The sequence below is a fragment of the Molothrus aeneus genome, chromosome 1, assembly GCF_037042795.1.
Source record: "Molothrus aeneus isolate 106 chromosome 1, BPBGC_Maene_1.0, whole genome shotgun sequence".
Taxonomy (NCBI): Eukaryota; Metazoa; Chordata; class Aves; order Passeriformes; family Icteridae; genus Molothrus; species Molothrus aeneus.
The window spans coordinates 47,726,682-47,745,639 of record NC_089646.1 but is presented as its reverse complement, the minus strand read 5'-3'; the positions used below and the strand labels follow the sequence as shown (position 1 = coordinate 47,745,639).

At 46.8% G+C, this 18,958-nt stretch overlaps 1 protein-coding gene across 1 annotated transcript in view; it reads right to left on the bottom strand.

The window, feature by feature from the left end:
- Positions 1–17,152, bottom strand: part of EEPD1 (endonuclease/exonuclease/phosphatase family domain containing 1) — a 62,414-nt gene extending 45,262 nt beyond the window's left edge. The window contains exon 1 of the mRNA XM_066572127.1: positions 15,996–17,152. Within this exon, the coding sequence (XP_066428224.1) occupies positions 15,996–16,849 (854 nt within the window). The 5' untranslated portion in view covers positions 16,850–17,152. The remainder of the gene's footprint in view (positions 1–15,995) is intronic.
- Positions 17,153–18,958: the final 1,806 nt, after the last annotated feature.

The window sequence follows — 18,958 nt, the reverse complement described above, 5'->3', positions numbered from 1 at the left end:
CAATATTCAGGAAAAGACTGGCCATGTCCCAGATGATGAAAAGAAAGCAGGTACAGCAGCATTCAGTCACTTCACCGAATAAAAAAGCTGACTGCAAGATGGCAATTCTGGTAAGGTCACCATGAAGCAGCACCATCCTTGGGGATAGCAGCATGAGGAAACATAAAAATGAGCCCTAATGGAGCAAAGAGGTCAGATGGGTCTCTGGGTGACACCATAGATCATAGCCAACCTCTTACCAAGTCCACAGGATGCTCAGCAAGGCAATGATGACAAGACTGGGTGGTCTTACTTGGACAGTGCCAGATGTACAAATGACCATGTAGAGACATGGGAGGATGAGTAAAGAAGCCATACCCTTGGGGAGGAAAGGCTACAGGGGCTGCAGTCGTGCCTTCCTCTTTTAGGAGAGCATCAGGAGGAGATGACAACATACGTTACATATCTCATGACATAAGCACAGAGGAAAATGCTAAGGACAGCTTTCCCAGAAAAGTGGAGTAGAAGAAGGGAGCAGAAAGGAGAATTTTAAATTGTTCTCCTCCTCTTCAGAGAAATGCACAAATGGTTCAGGCAAAAAAAAGATGACACATTTTAGTAGTCAGCACGGGCAGAAGAAGAGGCTGAGCTAACACTAGAACAGATCTTCAGCAGTGATGCTCCTCCCTTCATTCAAAAGGATGGCAGGGTGCTCTTCCCAGAGCATGGGTCACTACAAAACCTCCCACCAGCTGAAGTTTGCTGACCACAGCCAGAAGCAGAGAGATAACCTGTTCTGATGAGCAAGCAGGGGCAACTTGTGCGTGCACAGATACAAAGACAGCGTGCAAAGGGAGTTTTGTTACACCATGAGGCAGAGCCAACACTTTGTTGGGATCCCTCTACCAGCCCTGTCTGGCAGGAAAACATGAATTAGTCAACATTGCCACAAACCACCACTTCACAACCAGCTCTGCACTGAAGAAATCTCTCACAAGGCAAACCATCCAACTTCCTAAGTCAGCAAAGCCAGCATGCTGGGCTTTTGATTTCCTCTCTGCCCTACCCCCATCCCAAAACACAATAATGCTTTAAAGCCCTCTTTCAAGAAAGGAAATACCCTTCATGTCTACAGGATGTGAGGTGAAAGGGATGTGGGCTAACTGGAGGAGGTGGAGCAATGCGTCTCCGACTGCTGTGCCCTTTACGTCACACCAGGATGTGACCCAAAGCTCACAGTTGCAACCCATAGAATCAGAGAAATGTTTAGGCTGGAAGAGACCTGCAAGATCACCAGCTCCAACCATTACCCTGACAGCACCAAGTCCATCATTAAAACCTGCCCCTAAGCACCACATCTACACATCCTTTAAATACCTCCAGGGTTGGCAACTCAACCCCTTCACCTGGCAGCCTATTCCAATACTTGGCAAACCTTTCAGCGAAGAAATTTTTCCTAATATCCAATCCAAGATCATGCATATCATTGCGGGATTTGACTGACTATCCACCTCCCACTTTAGCTGTCCTATCTCCCAGAAACACAGCCTTTTCTACAGGACATGCTCTGAGGGACGAAAGCAAAATGTGTGAGATTACAGATCACAACAGACCTACAAAATTTTTAAGTGTAGCTCTGAGTTAATTCTGCCATTTTTTCAGAAACTATCTTCACCATTTTTGATTATTCCTAAGAGGCAAAACTTGAAAGTTAGAGCGTGACACTGCAAAGGATACTCCAACATCTATTTAGGGAATAGATAGGACCCACCATAGATCCACCATTGATTTAGGGATCCCAGTCATGCTGGCTGGTGCTCATGGTTATAGATGTTTCCAGGTTCTCATCATACAGAGAAAACCTGAAAAAATTCCAGCTTCAATCCCAGCTTCCCTCTCTTTAAATATCTCCAGTGCTCCAAATACACACAGCTAATAACATTGGAAAGAGCAGCAGAGTGAACAGTAGCACAGTCAAATGTACCAGAAGTTCTAATTTCACCTGAGCTCCTGACCCACTAGAAGGCAGGAAAAGGTGATAGAACTTAGCTGGAATAAATTCCCTTTACTCTTCTTTCCCTTTGGACCTGTGAATGCCTTGAGGGATATGCAAAGTCTTCTGGAGCCGCACCTTCAGGCCACCATCTTATAAATGACACAATCCAAATCTCCAAGGTCAAATCCCTGCACTGAAAGATGCCCTTGTAAAGACATCTGAATATATCTATTTATTCATTACCTTGTTCTCTCTCTCTCTGCTTGTATCTGGGTTTGGGAAAAAAAAAAAGCCAGTTCAGTAGAAAGCATCCTCCTCCCTGTCCCATTAACCTGCTTTTATTTCCCCAGGCTACCAGCACACAAAAAGAAACAGCAAACCAGGTGTGGATCAACCTCTGAGTGGCTGCAAGAAGGGGGATAGGGGGTGGCATTTCTTCCTGCTGAAACCCAGCCCCACCACTGCTAAACATTTGTGCTTCTTGCTGGCAAGCCAGCAAGCAGATAAATGGAGCACAGCCACAAGCCAGCCTGGCTAGCCAGGCATCCTCCCTCACACAGCACAGAGCCAAGGGCTCATCCCACCATCACACCATGCAGCCGCCCTCTGCCTTGGCTCATCGCTAATTCAGGGTTACGTTATTCCCAGGAACCGCCACTTGTGTTCCCGCGTGGAAAGCCAGCAAGGGAACATGCTAGCCTTCCCAAAAACCATGCTCTGGGAGAAGGAGGGGATTAGGAGGGAACAATGTCGGAGTGTCTTCAGTGAGCTGGAAGCAATCCCAGCTTCTAGCTGCACAATGACATGCAGGAAGGAGTTTTGAAAGCTCCTCAGTCACAGAGGACCCCTGCGTGCCAGGCTCGGAGACGTCTGGACATAAGAATGGCCTTTACAGCATAAAGATGCAAGAGGACTACAGAGTCCCCTATGCAGACCAGCCCTGGCCAAGGGGGGAATGGTGGCTCAAGTTTAGCTTTTCCTTTCTTGGCATTGGGTGCTAATTACGTGGCCCAGATCCTTAACCTTATTCAGGTCAGGGGCTTCAGCACAAAACAGTCTTAGAAACACCAGACTTCTGTGGGAATGAGAAAGTCTGCTTTATGCACACCCAGAGCTCTCCAAATATTGGAGCTGAAGTGCAAATGTATCTTGGAAAGGGATGACAGGAGGAAATCGTGCTTGATGGGATGCACATACTGGTGCAAAATTATGTCTTGTGCAGCTTTTGATACAATTTACATGCTTTGTAACAAGATCCAAGGCAAACTCTTAACAAGCTCCAAGTCAAACAAGCTCTTAACAAACTACATGCAGGGCATGAAACAGGATTATGTGGATGCTCATGAAGATGTTCCCCCATAGGTTCTCCCTGATGCCCTGGCCACCCACTGCCATGCCCCACATGCCTCCAGGTTGCCACTGATCTTCTCAAGCTGGAGCAGGTGGTAACACCCCAAAACCAGTGTTTTGGTGAAACGGTGAAGCTGGCAGTGCTGACACCCCCAGGGAAAAGGAGCAAGAACATTGAATGCTGAGCCCTGGTGACAATTTCATTGGATTCAATAGTGGACATAAGGCAACATAAAGAGGGCACCAGTGATTCTTCTCAATGGTGTTTACAACCTGCAGGTCTAAAAAGTCCATGGAGGAGAAACTATGAGCCTTTAACAATGTTGATCCCACTCCTGTTTCTTGATTATTCTGAGGAGGAAGTAATCATTGCTCCATGGAAATCATTCCAGATTATTTGAAGAGGTCTGCCTCACACAGACTTTGTTAGCATGACTGACTGCCTCCTAAAGTTGTGCTATAAAAACAACCTATAAAAACAATCAAACCAGTAATTTAATACCTATGGGCAATAACACAGTACTAAAATATATCTTGCCATTCATTGCACCCATAAGGCAGAATGCCAGTATGGAAAACAAGACATGAAAATAGGGTGACAGGGAAACATGCAGAAGTATTTGATTGGATGAAGCGCTCATTAGGATGAAAAAAAGGGATAATCAAACTGTCCAAAGTTTAACCACCAATTCAGTGGGAAAAAAACTTCTAGATATGATAGCCTTTCCAGGAACATCCCAGTTTTGAGGAGTAGACCTGGGAGGTGAAACTTGAGCCAAGCACAGGGAGTAATAAAAAGGGAAGCAACAATCTCTGCAATCTCTGTGCTTTTTTTGGATGCTGGATTCATGCTGTTGTATGACCCTTGCTCCTTGATAACATGAAATTGGCCTGCAGCAGATAAATACACAAGGAAATCTCATCTCCAGAAGAACTGAAGTTTTTAGACCATCATAGTTACATTCCTACTGAAAAACACACTTAGGTATGAGTTAAGTGAGTACACACACTTTGTGCTGGTCTGGCTATAGACTCCAAAAAAATAACCCAAAATATCTCACTAAGCATTCTAAAAACTGGGGCACAGGGAACCTTGTGTGGGCAACTTAGGCTTTCTCCTACTAATACAGGGGATTAGCCAAATCAGTTTGGCACTGATGATGAACAGCACCGCCATGACAAAGCTGATATTCCTCCAGTACTTTCTATTTTTAAGAGATATTCTGAACAGGGTGCTGTGCTGAAGAGCTGCTAGACAAAAAAGATTCTTCTGATATAAATTCATCAGTCTCTCCTCACAGAGCTGACATCTCCAACACTATCTTCAGGAAGATAGGATGCATATGGAAGAGGAACCATAAACTGTCAGTGCAGCACGCACCCGCACAGCATAATCAGATAGGAAAAAATACTGAATACTCACACTGCCAAGTGCCTAACATACATACAAACTCCTGTTAAACAACTGCTCGAAGAAGTTAAAAATAATTCCACAACCAACACATCAGGAAGCTAACAATTTATTTCTCTGCAGAGCTTTTAGTACCTCTGAGGAACAGAAATAGAAAACATAAATACTTTTTTCCTTTATAGCAATGGTACAAGAGCCTCCTCTAATTGCAAGAATTCCTAACACCCTCAGACATAAAAGGCGATGCTGCAGTTTTCAGGCAGCTTTTGTCTGAAACTTGATATATCTTAAAAGGCACTGATTTTCAAACTGCCTGGCAAGAGGCCTCAGCAGAGAAAGAAATGCTGCTGCACATCTTGGAGCAAGAAGACGGCATTAGAATGATTTGGGGGAAGTATCACAGATGATCCAAGGAAACGGAAGTCCTCAGCCTTGTAGGTGAGAGATGATTTCATTCAACCCTCATAGTGTGAAAGGAAAGGCTTGATCAAGCAGCATTTGAGATAACTGGAAGTGTTCAAGGTATGGCAAGACTTGAACATACAAAAAGCCCAGTAAAACCAGTGAAAAGGCTTTAGATTCAGCAGGGGTGGAAAGAGGATGTGGAAGGGGGACTCATGTTCAGGTTGCAAGAGCAAGCTTCAAATATAAGGCCAAAGATAGAAGCAAGTCTGTGAGGCAACTTCCTTTCAACCTATAGACAACCAATATACAGATATCTGCCCAGTTTCTTGCTTTCAGTTTCTTTTTGCCAAATTTTGGAGCTCAGCTGGGCAATATAGGTCACCACCATCATGCTTGCATCCAGCTCCTCAAAAAATCTGCTGCATACACACACACAGAGAAAACAAAAAAAAAAAAAAAAAAAAAAAAAAAAAGGGAAAAATAGATAGAGAAGCAAGTCAAACCTCAGCCAAGTCCAAGTGCTCTCAGTTTAAAATAGAAATGGGAAACACCACATCCTTGGAGGTGGCTTTTGCACAGCTTCCATCCAGCAGCAATGCTTCCAGAACTTTCACTGACCACAGCACAGAGTCAACATTGTTGAAATGCCTATGAAATATCTATCTGTGTCTATATCCACCAGCTGATGACTGAAACTGTATCTTGTCCTTTAAGCCACAGCTTCCTTTCGTGCAGCGCTGCTTTGCACTAGAGAACTCAGAAGGAATAAAAACAAGACATTGTAGGGGTTTCTTGGTAACCAATGGGTAATCTTCACCAAGAGATCCCTCTGGGATGTGCTGGAAGTACCTCTGTGCTATCTGCCAGCAGTACCAACCCCTTTGCCCTCACCCAGGCCACATGCTGCTGATTGCTCAATGCCGTGTTTTCAGGAGAGCAGCCAACAGGGATGGCAGTGGGCAGCTGGTAGTCCCCATTAATTATGAAAGGGGACTGTAAACACAACTATAGATAATGGAAAGAGCTGTACAAATGACTAGCAGGATGATATAGACAGATAGATAGCAAAAAATTGCACTGTCATTGCTGCCAGAATCATAGGAAAACTTGGGCCAGTCAGAATAAAGGTTACAAAGGGTAGTCAGGTACCACTGCAGTATTCTCTTGGTAACAGCATTTATTTTAGCTCTTAACTGACCAGCAGCTCTGGTGTTTTGTGTATGGGGGCAGAATCTCTTACAGACATGGTGTACTTCCTCTCCTGTGTATTGTGGTGCTAGTATGTGCCTCGCTACCATCAGCCCCACACATCACAAGAGGGGAACAACTCAAAGATTTCCCTAAGGCAATCCTTACAGAAAGGGACCCCATCCTTGTGTCCAGTGGAAGAGCAGTATCTGCCCATATTAGCCTAAAATGGGATTACCACCAGAAATTTCCTGCCCTGTTAGAAGAGCAGACTGTTTTAAAACAAGTCATGTGGGTTATTCCTAGCTAAGAGTATCCTCCCTGACAGGGGTTCACATTATTCCATGTTTCTGCCTGCTTAGAAGGAGAAAAAAAAAAAAAAAGAGGAGTAAGGCAGTCATTTAACATTCTACAGGCAATAAGTTTGACAGCAAACCCGAAGAACTTGACCTGCATGTATGAAAGGAAAACTTGCCTGACAGTTCATTTTTTCAACACCTAATTAAGACCTGCTTTTGACACAACACCCTGCAATTCAATGGCGTTGAGACAGAACCACACTTGGTCTTATTTGTTTAAATAGAACAAATAAAGAACCCAAATATAAGGTTTCTAAGTTAACATCCAGTGTGTATCCAACAGCACACTGCTTCCAGTTTGGCAGAAAGGTGGCTAATCTTTACTCCAGCCAAGCCTGAGCGAGAGAGAGCGGGCACTGACCGGCAATTACCTCCAGTGAGCCTGGAGCAAGCCCTGGGCAGCCGAGCGCCTGCGCCTCCGCACCCGCAGGGCTGTGACCGACAGAGCGACACGGAAGCGGAGGGGAAGAGCGGAGCTATAAATACCAGGGAGTGGAAGGATAAGTCTGAAGGCAAAAGCAACAGCTCCTCTATTCCGCCCGCCCCGTGAAGCAGAGGGAACGGCGGCTCTGCAGGATGGATTTGGGGCAGGAAGGCTGCCACTGCCTCACGCAGCCAGAGCAGAGCTGATCAATTAGCTGCTCAGGAACCCATTAAAAACCCGTTCAGCTGTGAACGGCTTGGACAGCTGTTGTAGCTAAATTTGCACAGGAGATTGATCACATTACCTGAAACACCTCTAAAAACAGGGAGAAAAATAGCCACGCAGAAGGAAAAGGAAATTTTCTGGTTCCTCTTCATTATCGGTATCTGTAAGCCTACAGTAAGAGCTGCCCCCAGGTATAGCCTTGCCCATTGGGATGTTCACCACAAAGAGCAGAAGGGCATTACTGTGCTCTCCCCCCAACTCCGTGACAGACAGAGGGACAGAACAGACAGCCTGCATGAGGCTCCCTTCCAGACGGCCTCAGTCAGAGGGATTCCAATCCATTCTGCACAAGCAGGCTGCATTAATTCCACTGCACTCGCAGTGCACATCCAGTATCCACAGTGTTCTCAGCCATTCCTAGCACACACAACAATATAAACCCAGATGTATTTTTCCATAGGAATCAATTGGTTTTTAAATTATATTTTTATACACAGTTGAACTTTTGGAACATGCACGCACATGGGGCACCTGCAGGGTAAACTTCTTTCTCTTACTCACTGGCCTCTAACAATTTTACCACAGGCACTGAAAAGAACAGCTTGGTGCTGACTCCAGGTTCCTTCCTGCACAAACCCCCAGCAGCAGGGAGGGAAAGGAGGTCAGCAGCACTGAGCCTCCCCGCCAGTGACCGAGCCGTTTAAAACATTCATGCCATTTGAAAATGTCACAAGGTCTGACCAGGACATGGATATGCTGTATATGCCAGGGGTGAGATGAAACATTTCGTTGACAGAAAATATCCTTTTTTACCACAGCTGCGTATTCCCTTCATATTTATCTACCACTGATATGATGCCCACCATGCTCTTGGCACCTTACAAGGCATTTTGGAATCCACTGTGGAGTACCCAGGCCTGAGATGAGGGAGAGGACAAACATGAGAAGGGAAGTCTCTGGTAGGTCTTCCCCTCCCCTCAGCAAAGCCATCATGCACTTTTACTCTCTGATAAATCAGTGGGGATCACCAGCTATTACTCAAACAAAGCACAGTACCTCTGCAAAATAACAATGGAAAAAAAAAATCTGGAAGTGAGGAAGCTATCGTGTTCCTATTTTTAAGCACTGTTATTATTAATGTGCCATGGTTCTTGTCTCCATCACCACACTATATAATAGTCTTAAGAAATTACTGCAGCATACTGTAATTATTTCAGTAAGGACACTGTGCTTCCATCTGTCAGCTTACACTTGCATTACAATGAAGAACAACGAGACTTAAAAATAAAGTTACACGCACACTGTAATCCATGACCTATCACCTCTTCTCTCCTCATCCAGCCAAATCTTGAAATCATGCTCCCAAAGAAAGACTAATTAGAAACTAAAGAAGCTGGGTCCTCCTAACAATGAAGCTGTAGGAAGCACATTGAAGCTCAATTACATCAAGAAGGATGCAGCTAAATTTGAAAAAAAAAAAACTCTGTCCAAAATATCCCTGTTTAACACTGCTGGAGACCTGTGTTCACAGTGAGCTAGACCCAGCACTTAGTTGCAGAGACAGTGTTTTCCTCTAGTTAACAGCGACTGACCAAGCTTCTGCTTGCACCTTGTCAGGAACTGAGTAGCCCCTTGGTTCTTCTTTCCCAGTAAGAATTGGAAATGGTCCTATTGCTCTTTTCAAAGAAAAAGTTAGAAAACTACCCTTCCTGCAGCTGTACTGCAAGTTCCCAAACCACAGAAAAAAGTCATGAAGCATTAAATATTTCTGTTTAGAGGATGAAGCCCTGTGTGTAGGCACTTAATCTGTCTCCTACAGCCATGTGGCACAAGATTTCTGAGAAGTCAAGCAGAATGAGGTTATAGTCTTGTGGCCTCTGCTTGTGATTCGGGAACAGGCAGTACAGCATCACTTAATAATTCACCAATTTATTACCATAAATCAGCCAGCCCATTTAATCTTTGCCACATGGAATAAAGCAAACCTTGCAGGATCTACAGGAATAAGCTGGCAGCTCTGGTTTACCAAAATACCTGCAATGTGCAACATGAATCCAGTGACACAAAATAACATGTGCAAAATAGTCAAGCAGGCATGGATTGAAACTATGTGGCCATTAAGTGCTGCCAGATGTATCAATTAGACATGTTGGGAGAAAAGAATAATATATGAACCAGCTCTTTCCCCACTAATCTGTTTCATTTTAGTCAAGTTTTATGGCACAAGTAACAGTGGCAGGGCATGGTTATAATTTTAAAAAGGAGAAGAATAATGTTTATTCTATATGGATAAACCAGCCTTTAACTATACTATTTTTCCAGCCACATTCTCAACTTCAAAGCAGATTAAAATGACTGGTTGAATACAGCTCTTGAATGTTCAGGAAACATGCTGAAACTGCAGTTGTGCAAAGTTAAAACAATGCCCAGATCTCATGTGAAACAGAAAATCCCTGGAAAGGCTACTCAGGGGTAATTTCAAGGGCCTGTCCTACATTCCTATGTCATGTCTGAGGAAGGAAAGCTGTGGGGGCTGTGGCAACAGAAACCAAGCAGGATCAAGCAGCTAGCTCAGTGCATTCACCCCTGAGATCTCCTACAGAGCACGTGGCTCCAGATACCTTCTCCAAGTGTCTGGACACAGGGATGGTGTCCACCCTTCAGAGTCTTGCTGCAAGTCCACCCACTGCTTTTGATCTCTCCTGCAAAGACCCAGGAGTTGCAAAGTATCCCAAACAAGCAACCCACCTCCTTCAGGAGGAGCAGGCATCCCTTGTAGAGGGGCTCAGTACTGCATCCATAGGAAGCAGAAGTTTGGAAATGGAATCCAATTAGAATATTTTTGATTAATTGATTAACTTAATTTTTTATTATTTGATTAATTTAAAACTGACATAACTTGCAGCAGTCCTGAAAGGGGCTGGAACCCCTACCCAAGATGGGAGCAGTACCTCAGAGGAGCCCTAACCCCCAGGGAGAGGGCAGTGCTCTTTAGCATTAAGCTTGGTGGCCCTCATGTGATTTGACACAGGCAAAGGAATGGGCTAAATCCTGAACAGGAGTAAATCAGTCAAGTCTCATTTCACTGGAAAATACATATCTCAGGGTGTGACCTGCTGCTTTCCCGTGCCAGATGGTATGCAGAAGGCAGTTCAAGGCTCCCACTAGTCTCCACTAGGTAAAATATTGTGGGTCTCATGCAGGTGGAGGCCAAAAAATACCAACAAAAAAGCCAATCCCCAAAACAACAGCTCTTCCATCACCCCACATTTCTGTCCTCTGAGGTATCAAAGTACAAATTAATGGTGGCTTTATATGCATCATTTTTTTCTACTGCTCATTAAAATCCCTTTGTGAAGTGCACATAAATGATATCATCTAACAATTCCTTTTTTTCCTTAAGCTTTCTCTGAAGTTGTAGGAGGCAGGATTTCCTCTCTATTACATAAGGAGAAGAGGGTGTATTTGCTCTTCTGCTGTTTGAGACTTATTAGCATGGTCAGGTTACTCGAGCCAGGCCCTCTTTCCTGATCTTTTCTTGCAGGGGAATTATTCTTGGCAAGGCTCCAGCCTAACCCAATGGAGGGAAAACCACATAGCATTACAAAGAAAGAGATATAAAACAGATGCACCTCAGGGCTTTGACCGACCACTGAGAGCTTCAGCAGCAGCATAGAAACAACAAATACAAGCTGGTGATGAGCCTCTGAAGTGTGCAAGTACACCCATCACTACTACCATGATAAATTACTACGATGTCTGCTTCATGGGGGTGCAATCTTTTTCCATCATCTTGATGGGAAACCCAATACAATCCTGAAGGCAAGGTACCACACCATACCCCTTCCCAATCAAATTAACAAGGCCCAGTAGCAAAGAGCTGCCCCCTTGTAAAACCCCACCTCTCAGCCCAGACTAAGAGACTGGAAAGTAAAAGCTCCACCCTGTTACTTAGTGTAGGGGAACAATGGGAAAAGTGGTTCTCCTGCCTCCAGCACCTAGTTCAGCCCCCTGAGCAAGATTAAGTTTTCCTCATGTCTTAATAGGAAGAGACTGCTTCAGAGGTTGGCTCAGAAACTTCTCTTTTATAGTGCTATTTATATTTGTTACTCTATAGACATGCAAGTTATAACTTCTTTTATAGTGAAAAGAGTCAATCACCAGAACAACCTCCTAGAGTTTTCAAACCTCTAGCCTGTGTGATTGGACACAGGGATAGATAATTCCATCCAGACTCCCTTTCCCAGGAAAGGCTGGGTCAGATGATATTCTGAGGTCACCTTCAACCTCAGCTCTTCTGTGGTTCTGCAGTTTTTGTGACAAGTGTTAAAGCTTTATTACTTACACTTTTTGCATGTAGAAGATGTAACCACACCAAGAAGCTGCCCAAAGAAAGCAGTAGAAGGAAACAACAGCTTGAATTGCTTGACATCTGAAAGGAAGCAGAGCTGGGCTCTGTGGACCTTAGGACCCACCATCATCTTGACACTTGGTCCCCCTTCTTTAGATAGAGTACAAGTTCTGGCCTTCAAACCTATCAATTTTCATCCAGTCAATTGCAAAGTGTGCTTCCAAGGAAAAGAAAAGTTTAAAGGTCTTCACAAAGTTGCTGCTCACTATTATAAAGCATCACAAAAACCAGTTGGAAAACCTCCAGTGGAAACCATGCTGGGGAAGGTGCACAGCTGATCACTGCCCCTGGCTACTTGCAGACTTTGAAGCACACAGCCAAACTGGAGTTTGCACCTCTAAGATGCCCTGTCTGTCAGTCAGTGTGGCACAAACCTGCCCCACACTTCTTCATGGGATCATCCAGCTGGCACCCTGACAGCCAGAGAAAGCAGTCACAGGGTGTCACAGGAACCATGAGCTCAGTTTATGGCAAGGAGGGACAGGCCTGAGCCAGGTATTGATAAGGAGTGGCAATAGTACTCTTCCCTATGGACCTGGGGTATGGGACAGTTCTAGGGTGCTTCCACCATCCTTGTCCAGAGGAAACATCCTCTGGGGTTGGAAACATGGGGCTACTTATTCTCCACAAAAACACTTGCTGCCTTTGACCTGAACTTGCCCTTTTAATCATGCTGCTCTTACCCCACATATTTCTTTATTTTTTTTTGGTGAGAAGAAGTAGTTGATTCCCTCATTCCCCCTTAGAATGGGGAGGACATGGAGGTCAGATAGAGGGGATGACCTGCATCCCCAGAGATAGGCCAACTCTGACTCTTTGTCAATAAATCCCAGATTTTCTGAACAACACCTGCAAGAAACACTGCAGGTTTGGGCAAACTTACCCCAGGCTTGATACTTCAATCCAATTATGTGTCATGCTCGCCTCCTTGTTCATCATGTTAAGCTCTTCTAAAATTACCCTCTAGTCCTCTGAATGAAAACACCTCGCTCCTTCACTTCAAACACTGTGATAAACATAGATCCTTGTAATATGAGAAAAGAGGGTGAGGACCTTGCTGTATTTCATTATTTTTGCACTACAGCAATGAATTTCAAAATAGCTTAGCAGTAGTAGTCATGCTTACTGATTTAGTGTACATTCCCTTCACTGCTCTCCAGAAATTTAGCACTTCTGGGAACAAGCATGAGACTTTGAATTAAGTTCTTTTTTTCCCCTCTCCTCCCTTCAGCAGGTTGCAATATGACATTTTCTTGCTTTTTGTTTGGTTGAAACATAAGTGAAACGAAAGTCTGCCCTTCTTTCCTTCCTACACAACTGTTCCCTCAATGCAAAGGGCTGGAAGACAGGAGAAGCACAGCCTTCTAGCCTCACCTGGAAAGAAGCAGTACTTTTCCCTGTGGTTAATACCTGAAAGAACAACTCCAAGGGGTTTTAAAGCTACTTGCTGTGACCAGGTCACAAAAACACAAAAAAACTCCAACCAACAAATATCAAAAAAGCAAACCCCAAAGCAAGCCTTTTAACTGGCATTAAAGTCCCCAATACATAAAATTTAGATTCTTTGCTTCTCTTTACACAGTTTTACTGATCTTCTTGACTTGCTGTTCTTTATTTCTAGACTTAAGAAACAAGGTGAGGCAGCTCCTCCAGCTGTATGTACTGCAACAAGACAGTACTCCAACTCCTGAGAGCATCCTGGACTACCTGAGACCAGCCCTGACTGTAAGGAGCCAGCATGAAGGAGCACATTTATTCCTGCACATCAGGGCAGCAGCAAGCAGGTGCCCATTAGCACAGCCCACAAAAGCACCTACTGTCAGGCCAAAGAGCCTTCAGATCCACCTCCACTTGGGTCATAGCTGGAGACTTGAGCAACACATGTGGGACACCCACAGAGCACCTTGAAAACACACCCATGGATTTTGTGAGGCTGAAAGCTGGTGAGCCCCGTGCAGTGATATATTCTTGCCTGGAGAAGCAAGAGGTGAATTTCCCCAGCTGACTGTCTACTGAAGTTGATTTACCTGGGCAAAGATTAGTTTGCAAGTCATTCTGTCCATTCCCAGGGTACACAACCTGAGCTGGGAGTGAGACCACAGAGCTCAGAAGCAGAATGAAGGCAGTTTCTGGCCTCAGCTGAGGCTGTTTTACAGCTACAAATCTCCCCCGACCCCAGCAATGCTCACACAAGCAAGGGGAAATTCCTCCCTGAGTTGCTGAGTATGGCTTTTCCCAACGTATATATTTTTCCTGCATAGTGCTGCTTTTTTCTGTTCCCACATTTATTTTTCCCAGGAAGGTTTTGCAGGCTTGTCTGTGGATACACATTGCTCTCATTTCTTTCCAGCTTCTCACGTTATCACAAATTGGATCAAGAACAGAAAACAATTGCATTGCACTCACCCTGTGTGATTGATGACACAGATATGTGCAATAAAACAGAACAGAAACAAGTACTTCTACCAGGCTCCTTTGAAACTCCAAAGTATCCAGGAGACATTTTACAGCACCCAGCACAACTAAGTGCCTGTTTGCTAGGCTGCACAGAAACTAAGCACCATGCAGTCTAAGGGCAAAAATTAAACAAATTTCCACTCTGCACACACAGTGGCCAGGTTAGGCTAAGGCAGCTTTATTTTATAAGCCACAACATCATCCTGGTTTTTGTAATAGGTGGGCTATCTTGTTTGGAGCTTTTCCCCCCAAAATGCTGAAGTTGCAGAAGTGACAGTTAGCACTTTACTGGAGGAGGTCCTTAAAAATCCCTTATATATGTATATAAAAAATATAAATAAATCAACAAAGTCACTTTTCTTCCAAAACTGGATTATTAGAATTATTCTGAGACTAGAGATAATCTGAGTTTCTATCCCCAGCAGCTCCACTCCAGCTGCTTACCAAAAAAAAAAAAAAACCCAAAACCAAAAACAAAAGAAAAAAAAAAAAGAAAAAAAAAAAAGAGCAAGAGAAAGTGGAGACAAAGGAGGAAGCACAGGATACCTGAACTAGTGAAGCAGAATATTGACAGATGTTAGGCTGAAGCCATCAGTGTAAGATCTCAATAACCCTGCTGGTTTATCATCTGCATTTTGGGTATCAAACAGTGGTGGCTGTGAGATGACAGATGTTTCCTATGAGGGAGCATCAGGCTCCCAAGCAGTGCACAGCAGAGGTATCCCTGGCCACAAATACTGTACTGCAGCACAGGATTTCATATCACTGTCACCATCCTGCTTGCACGCCTGACCTCTGCAACCGCACCAACAAGAGCTCTTATTCAGCATATTATTGATAAAGGACAGAGATAACAGCTCATGAGCACTTCCCCGCCCCACAACATCCCTTTTGCAGAAGCCTAAGAGTCCTCTGCCCCTATTCATTTCCTGCTGGAAGTCTGAGTCGCAGCCAGAGAGAAAAGAAACTTTACTTCTGCTGTAAACTAAATGCCAGATCAGCTGGGACAGGTTTGACATATGAAAAGGAAAGGGCTAGAGTTATTTCAAAATGCTTATTGCAATCTGCATTTCTGTGTCCAGCAGAAAGTTTAGTAAGACAGTCAACCCCAGCACCCTTGACCAATTACACACAAAAAAAACAAAACCCAAACTCCCAGCTTTGCATTAACACCTGAAGTACCATCCTGTTTGCCACACCACCAAGTGCTCAGTGCAGTCAGGACACAAAGCCTGGCACAAGGACAGCACAGCTTCCCCAGGCAGGTGCTCCATGTCTCACATCCCCAAGGATGAGCAGTCCCTCCAGCTCAGGAGATGCCCCATGACCACTCATTAAGAACTGTGTCACCCTTGTGGGACAAGCTGCAGCATTCCACACCTGTTACACAGCCCTTCTCCTGCTACTGCCCCCCAGCTTCTGGCAGGAAAGGCAGCTCTCCACGACATGTTCAAAAGGCTCTTAATGGAGAAACAATCCTTGACCAACCATTAACAGGCCTAAGGTGACTGTGACAGCCCAGCCTCCCCCGCACAGCTGTGTGTACACACACCCCCCTCCTCAGGAGCTCCACTGCCCATCCAGGGTTACAGCAGCTTTATGGAGGGACAGCCACTACAGTCCCAGTGTTATGACTCAAACACAGTTTCACGCAAGAAGTGGGAAACATTTAGTAATCCTGGGAAGGAGTGAGTCCCACTAGGATCACAACAAGACTCTACAGTGCCTCAAAGGCATGAGCCTGCAATCCTGCGTGGAGCTGGGCCTGCAGGTCAGGTGCTGCCTCTTACCTGTTCTCCAGCAGCGTCATGCACACGACCTCCCGCACGCCTGGGTTGTTGGCCTTCTCCATGGAGCAGTTTTGCAGGTTCCACGTAGCCACCCTGAAGACAGGTCTGCCATCCCTCACCCCCCCAAACATCTCCACAGAGGGGCGAGTGGATATGATCTGGGTTGGACCCCCGGGAGGAAAGTCCAAGTCCTCGCTCTGGAGGCTTAGAGAGGTGGGGCTGGGGTGAGGCTTGGCCATGAAGCTGAGGCCACCATTGGTATTTGTTGAAGGGGGCCTGGAGCGCTCTGCAAAAATCTGGTGCCTGATTTTGTCCAGAAAGGAGGAGTTGATGCAGTCCATCCTCACCAGGTCCTCGATACTTTTGAAGGGCCCGTGCTCTTTACGGTAGTCCACAATGCTGTTGGCGATCTTCTCAGTGATGCCACGGATGCTCATGAGCTGTGCCGGGGTGGCCGTATTGATGTTGATCTTGGTGGCGGACAGGTGGTGCTCAGAGGCCGGGTCCTTGCGCACGGAGCTGGGCGAGTGCTGCGCCGAGCTGCCCTTGCTGCTCACGCAAATCTCGAACTTCACCTGCTCCAGTTTGGCCGCCCCCACCCCGCTCACCAGCGCCAGGTCCTCCACTTTCTTAAAGCCGCCGATGTACTCGCGGTACTCCACGATGTTCTGGGCCACCACTCGGGTGACCCCGGGCAGGGTCATCAGCTCCTCCTCCGTGGCCGTATTGATGTTGAGCCTCTCCTGGTTGACGAGGATGTTGCTGAAGTTGCACGCCGCGCTGAACTTGCGGCTGTGGCACAGGTCGGCCGGGTCGCGGGGGATGGAGCGGTGGCAGCCCAGGCTGCCCCCCATCTCACCGCCGCCACGGGCCGCTGCCGGAGCCGGGGGAGCGGGCGCGGGGCGCTGCCGGGGCTGCCTGCCCGCCGCTCATGGACCTCCGCGGGAAGCCGGGGCGGACCGGGCGGCGGCGGGGCAGCTGCGGACAGACCCCGCTCCGCCACACTCGCCCGGTCAGCGGAACACTGCGCCCCGCCGAGGGGCCCCCGCGCCTTTCCTCGTTCTTCTCCTTCTCCTCTTCCTCCTCGGGCACCGCCGCTCTCCGGCGCAAGAAGAGCCTCCGCAGCCGCTGCCCGCCCGGCCCCGCTCCGGCCCCGCTCCGGCCCCGGCGCTCACAGCCGCCGCCGCTGCCCCGCGCCCCGCCGGCGGTAGTAGTAGCTCTGCGGGAGCCCCCGCCCCTCGGCCGGGCGAGGCGGGGCCGCCGCCGCCGCCGCCACCGCCCCCCGGGCGTCACCCGCGCCGCGCCCGCCCCCGCCCGGGCACCGCGGGGACCGGCCCGGCCGGGCAGGGCAGGGCGGGAGCGGCACCACCGGGACTCCCCACGGAGGGATCCCGGCCCCGGCCCCGGCGGGGGGCTCGGAGGAAGAGGAAGGTTGACCTCCTCCTCCTTCCCGCCTGGGCACAGGGGGACTAAGAACGTCCTCAGGGCTGTCGCCTGGGCGCTGAGGGCAGGCTTTTCCCGTCCCCAGGTGGAGGACGCTGAGGTCTCAGGTGTTTAGACGCTGCCTGCAGCATTACTGTCCCAGAAGTTCCTTGGGCTCGTCTCTCTGCATCTGGTGGGGCATAGGTGTGTTTTCAGACCTCTTGAAAGCCTCATCAGTCATCTCCACTGGTTTTGTGCTCCTGCAGGCACTATGCTTTTATGCATTGGGGTAAAGTCTGCATTTTTTCCTTTTTTTTTTTTTTTAATTTAACATCTCAAGCAATTACAAGAGTGCTGAACACACTGAAACTCCCCAGACACAGAATGATGCTTTTGGACACATTAGGTCTATATACTAGGTCTGCCTCAGCCGGGGTGGTGGTCTGCAGCATGCCTAGCCCTACTCTGAGAGTAACCTCATTCTGCAATGAAATCGTGGCTGTGTATTGCTCCTGTGCCTCAGCTGGTTTTAACACAGTTTATTCGTGTGCTGAGAGCCACAGCAGCCCACCACAGCCCATTTTGGTGAAGCCACTGAAATATTTACCCAGTTTCTACTGCATCCAGTCCCATGCTGCACTGTCTGCAATGTTATCTGTAGCCAAATTAGCTCATTTGAAACTAGCTTGACTGTGCCCACACAGGAGTGACTGCAATGTCAATGAATCGAAATATAATCGGTGGGTGTAATTGAAAGGAAGGGGGAACTGAAAGAAAGAGCAAATATATGATTGCAGATGCCAGCTATGTGCCCTGATGCTGCCTTGTGCTGAGTGTCTCAATGTATTTCTTTTAACTGCATAGAATATGGTACACATGTATTTTCGACATCAAGACTCTTGGTTGGCCCTCTAATGAAAATGAAACTGCTTGCAGTAGCAGCTTGTACATGTATTTTTCATGGCAAGCTAATGGAAATGACTTAGGTCCACCTGAAATAAAAAGTTACATGTATTCAGCTTCTTGGCGAAGGAGAATGTGATGTGCTTAAGGCAGTGCAGGCTGCACCAGGCTTTGCCAGGCTCCCAGACTGCACAGGGGCACGGGTGCTTTAACCCTGGCTCCAGATACTCTGCTGCCCATCACACATTTCCCTGCTGCTTGCCCCGGCAGTGGAGTTAGCAAATGATCATTACGGGAATGGCACTGGCTGCATCAGGGCACTGGCTGCATCAGGGCATTGGCTCTCTGCTGGCTGCTAGAGTGCAGAAAGTGCTCACTCAGGTGATTAAATGCTTCCACGTCTGCTGGAAAGTGCTCTGTGTGCTGCGATAGCAGCGGCCAATGCAGCAGGAGTCATGCTGGGCCTGTTCCTGCTGGGACCATACCAGCTCAGAGCTGGAAACAATTAACCATTGAAATGAATATTCTTTGCAAGGCAGTATTATTACAGTAATAGCTCCACAAGCTGTTATCTCAATGGAGAGCACACTCTTTTGCTTTCTACAGCAGGTTGTTTTGCATTGATCTAGGCTCATTAA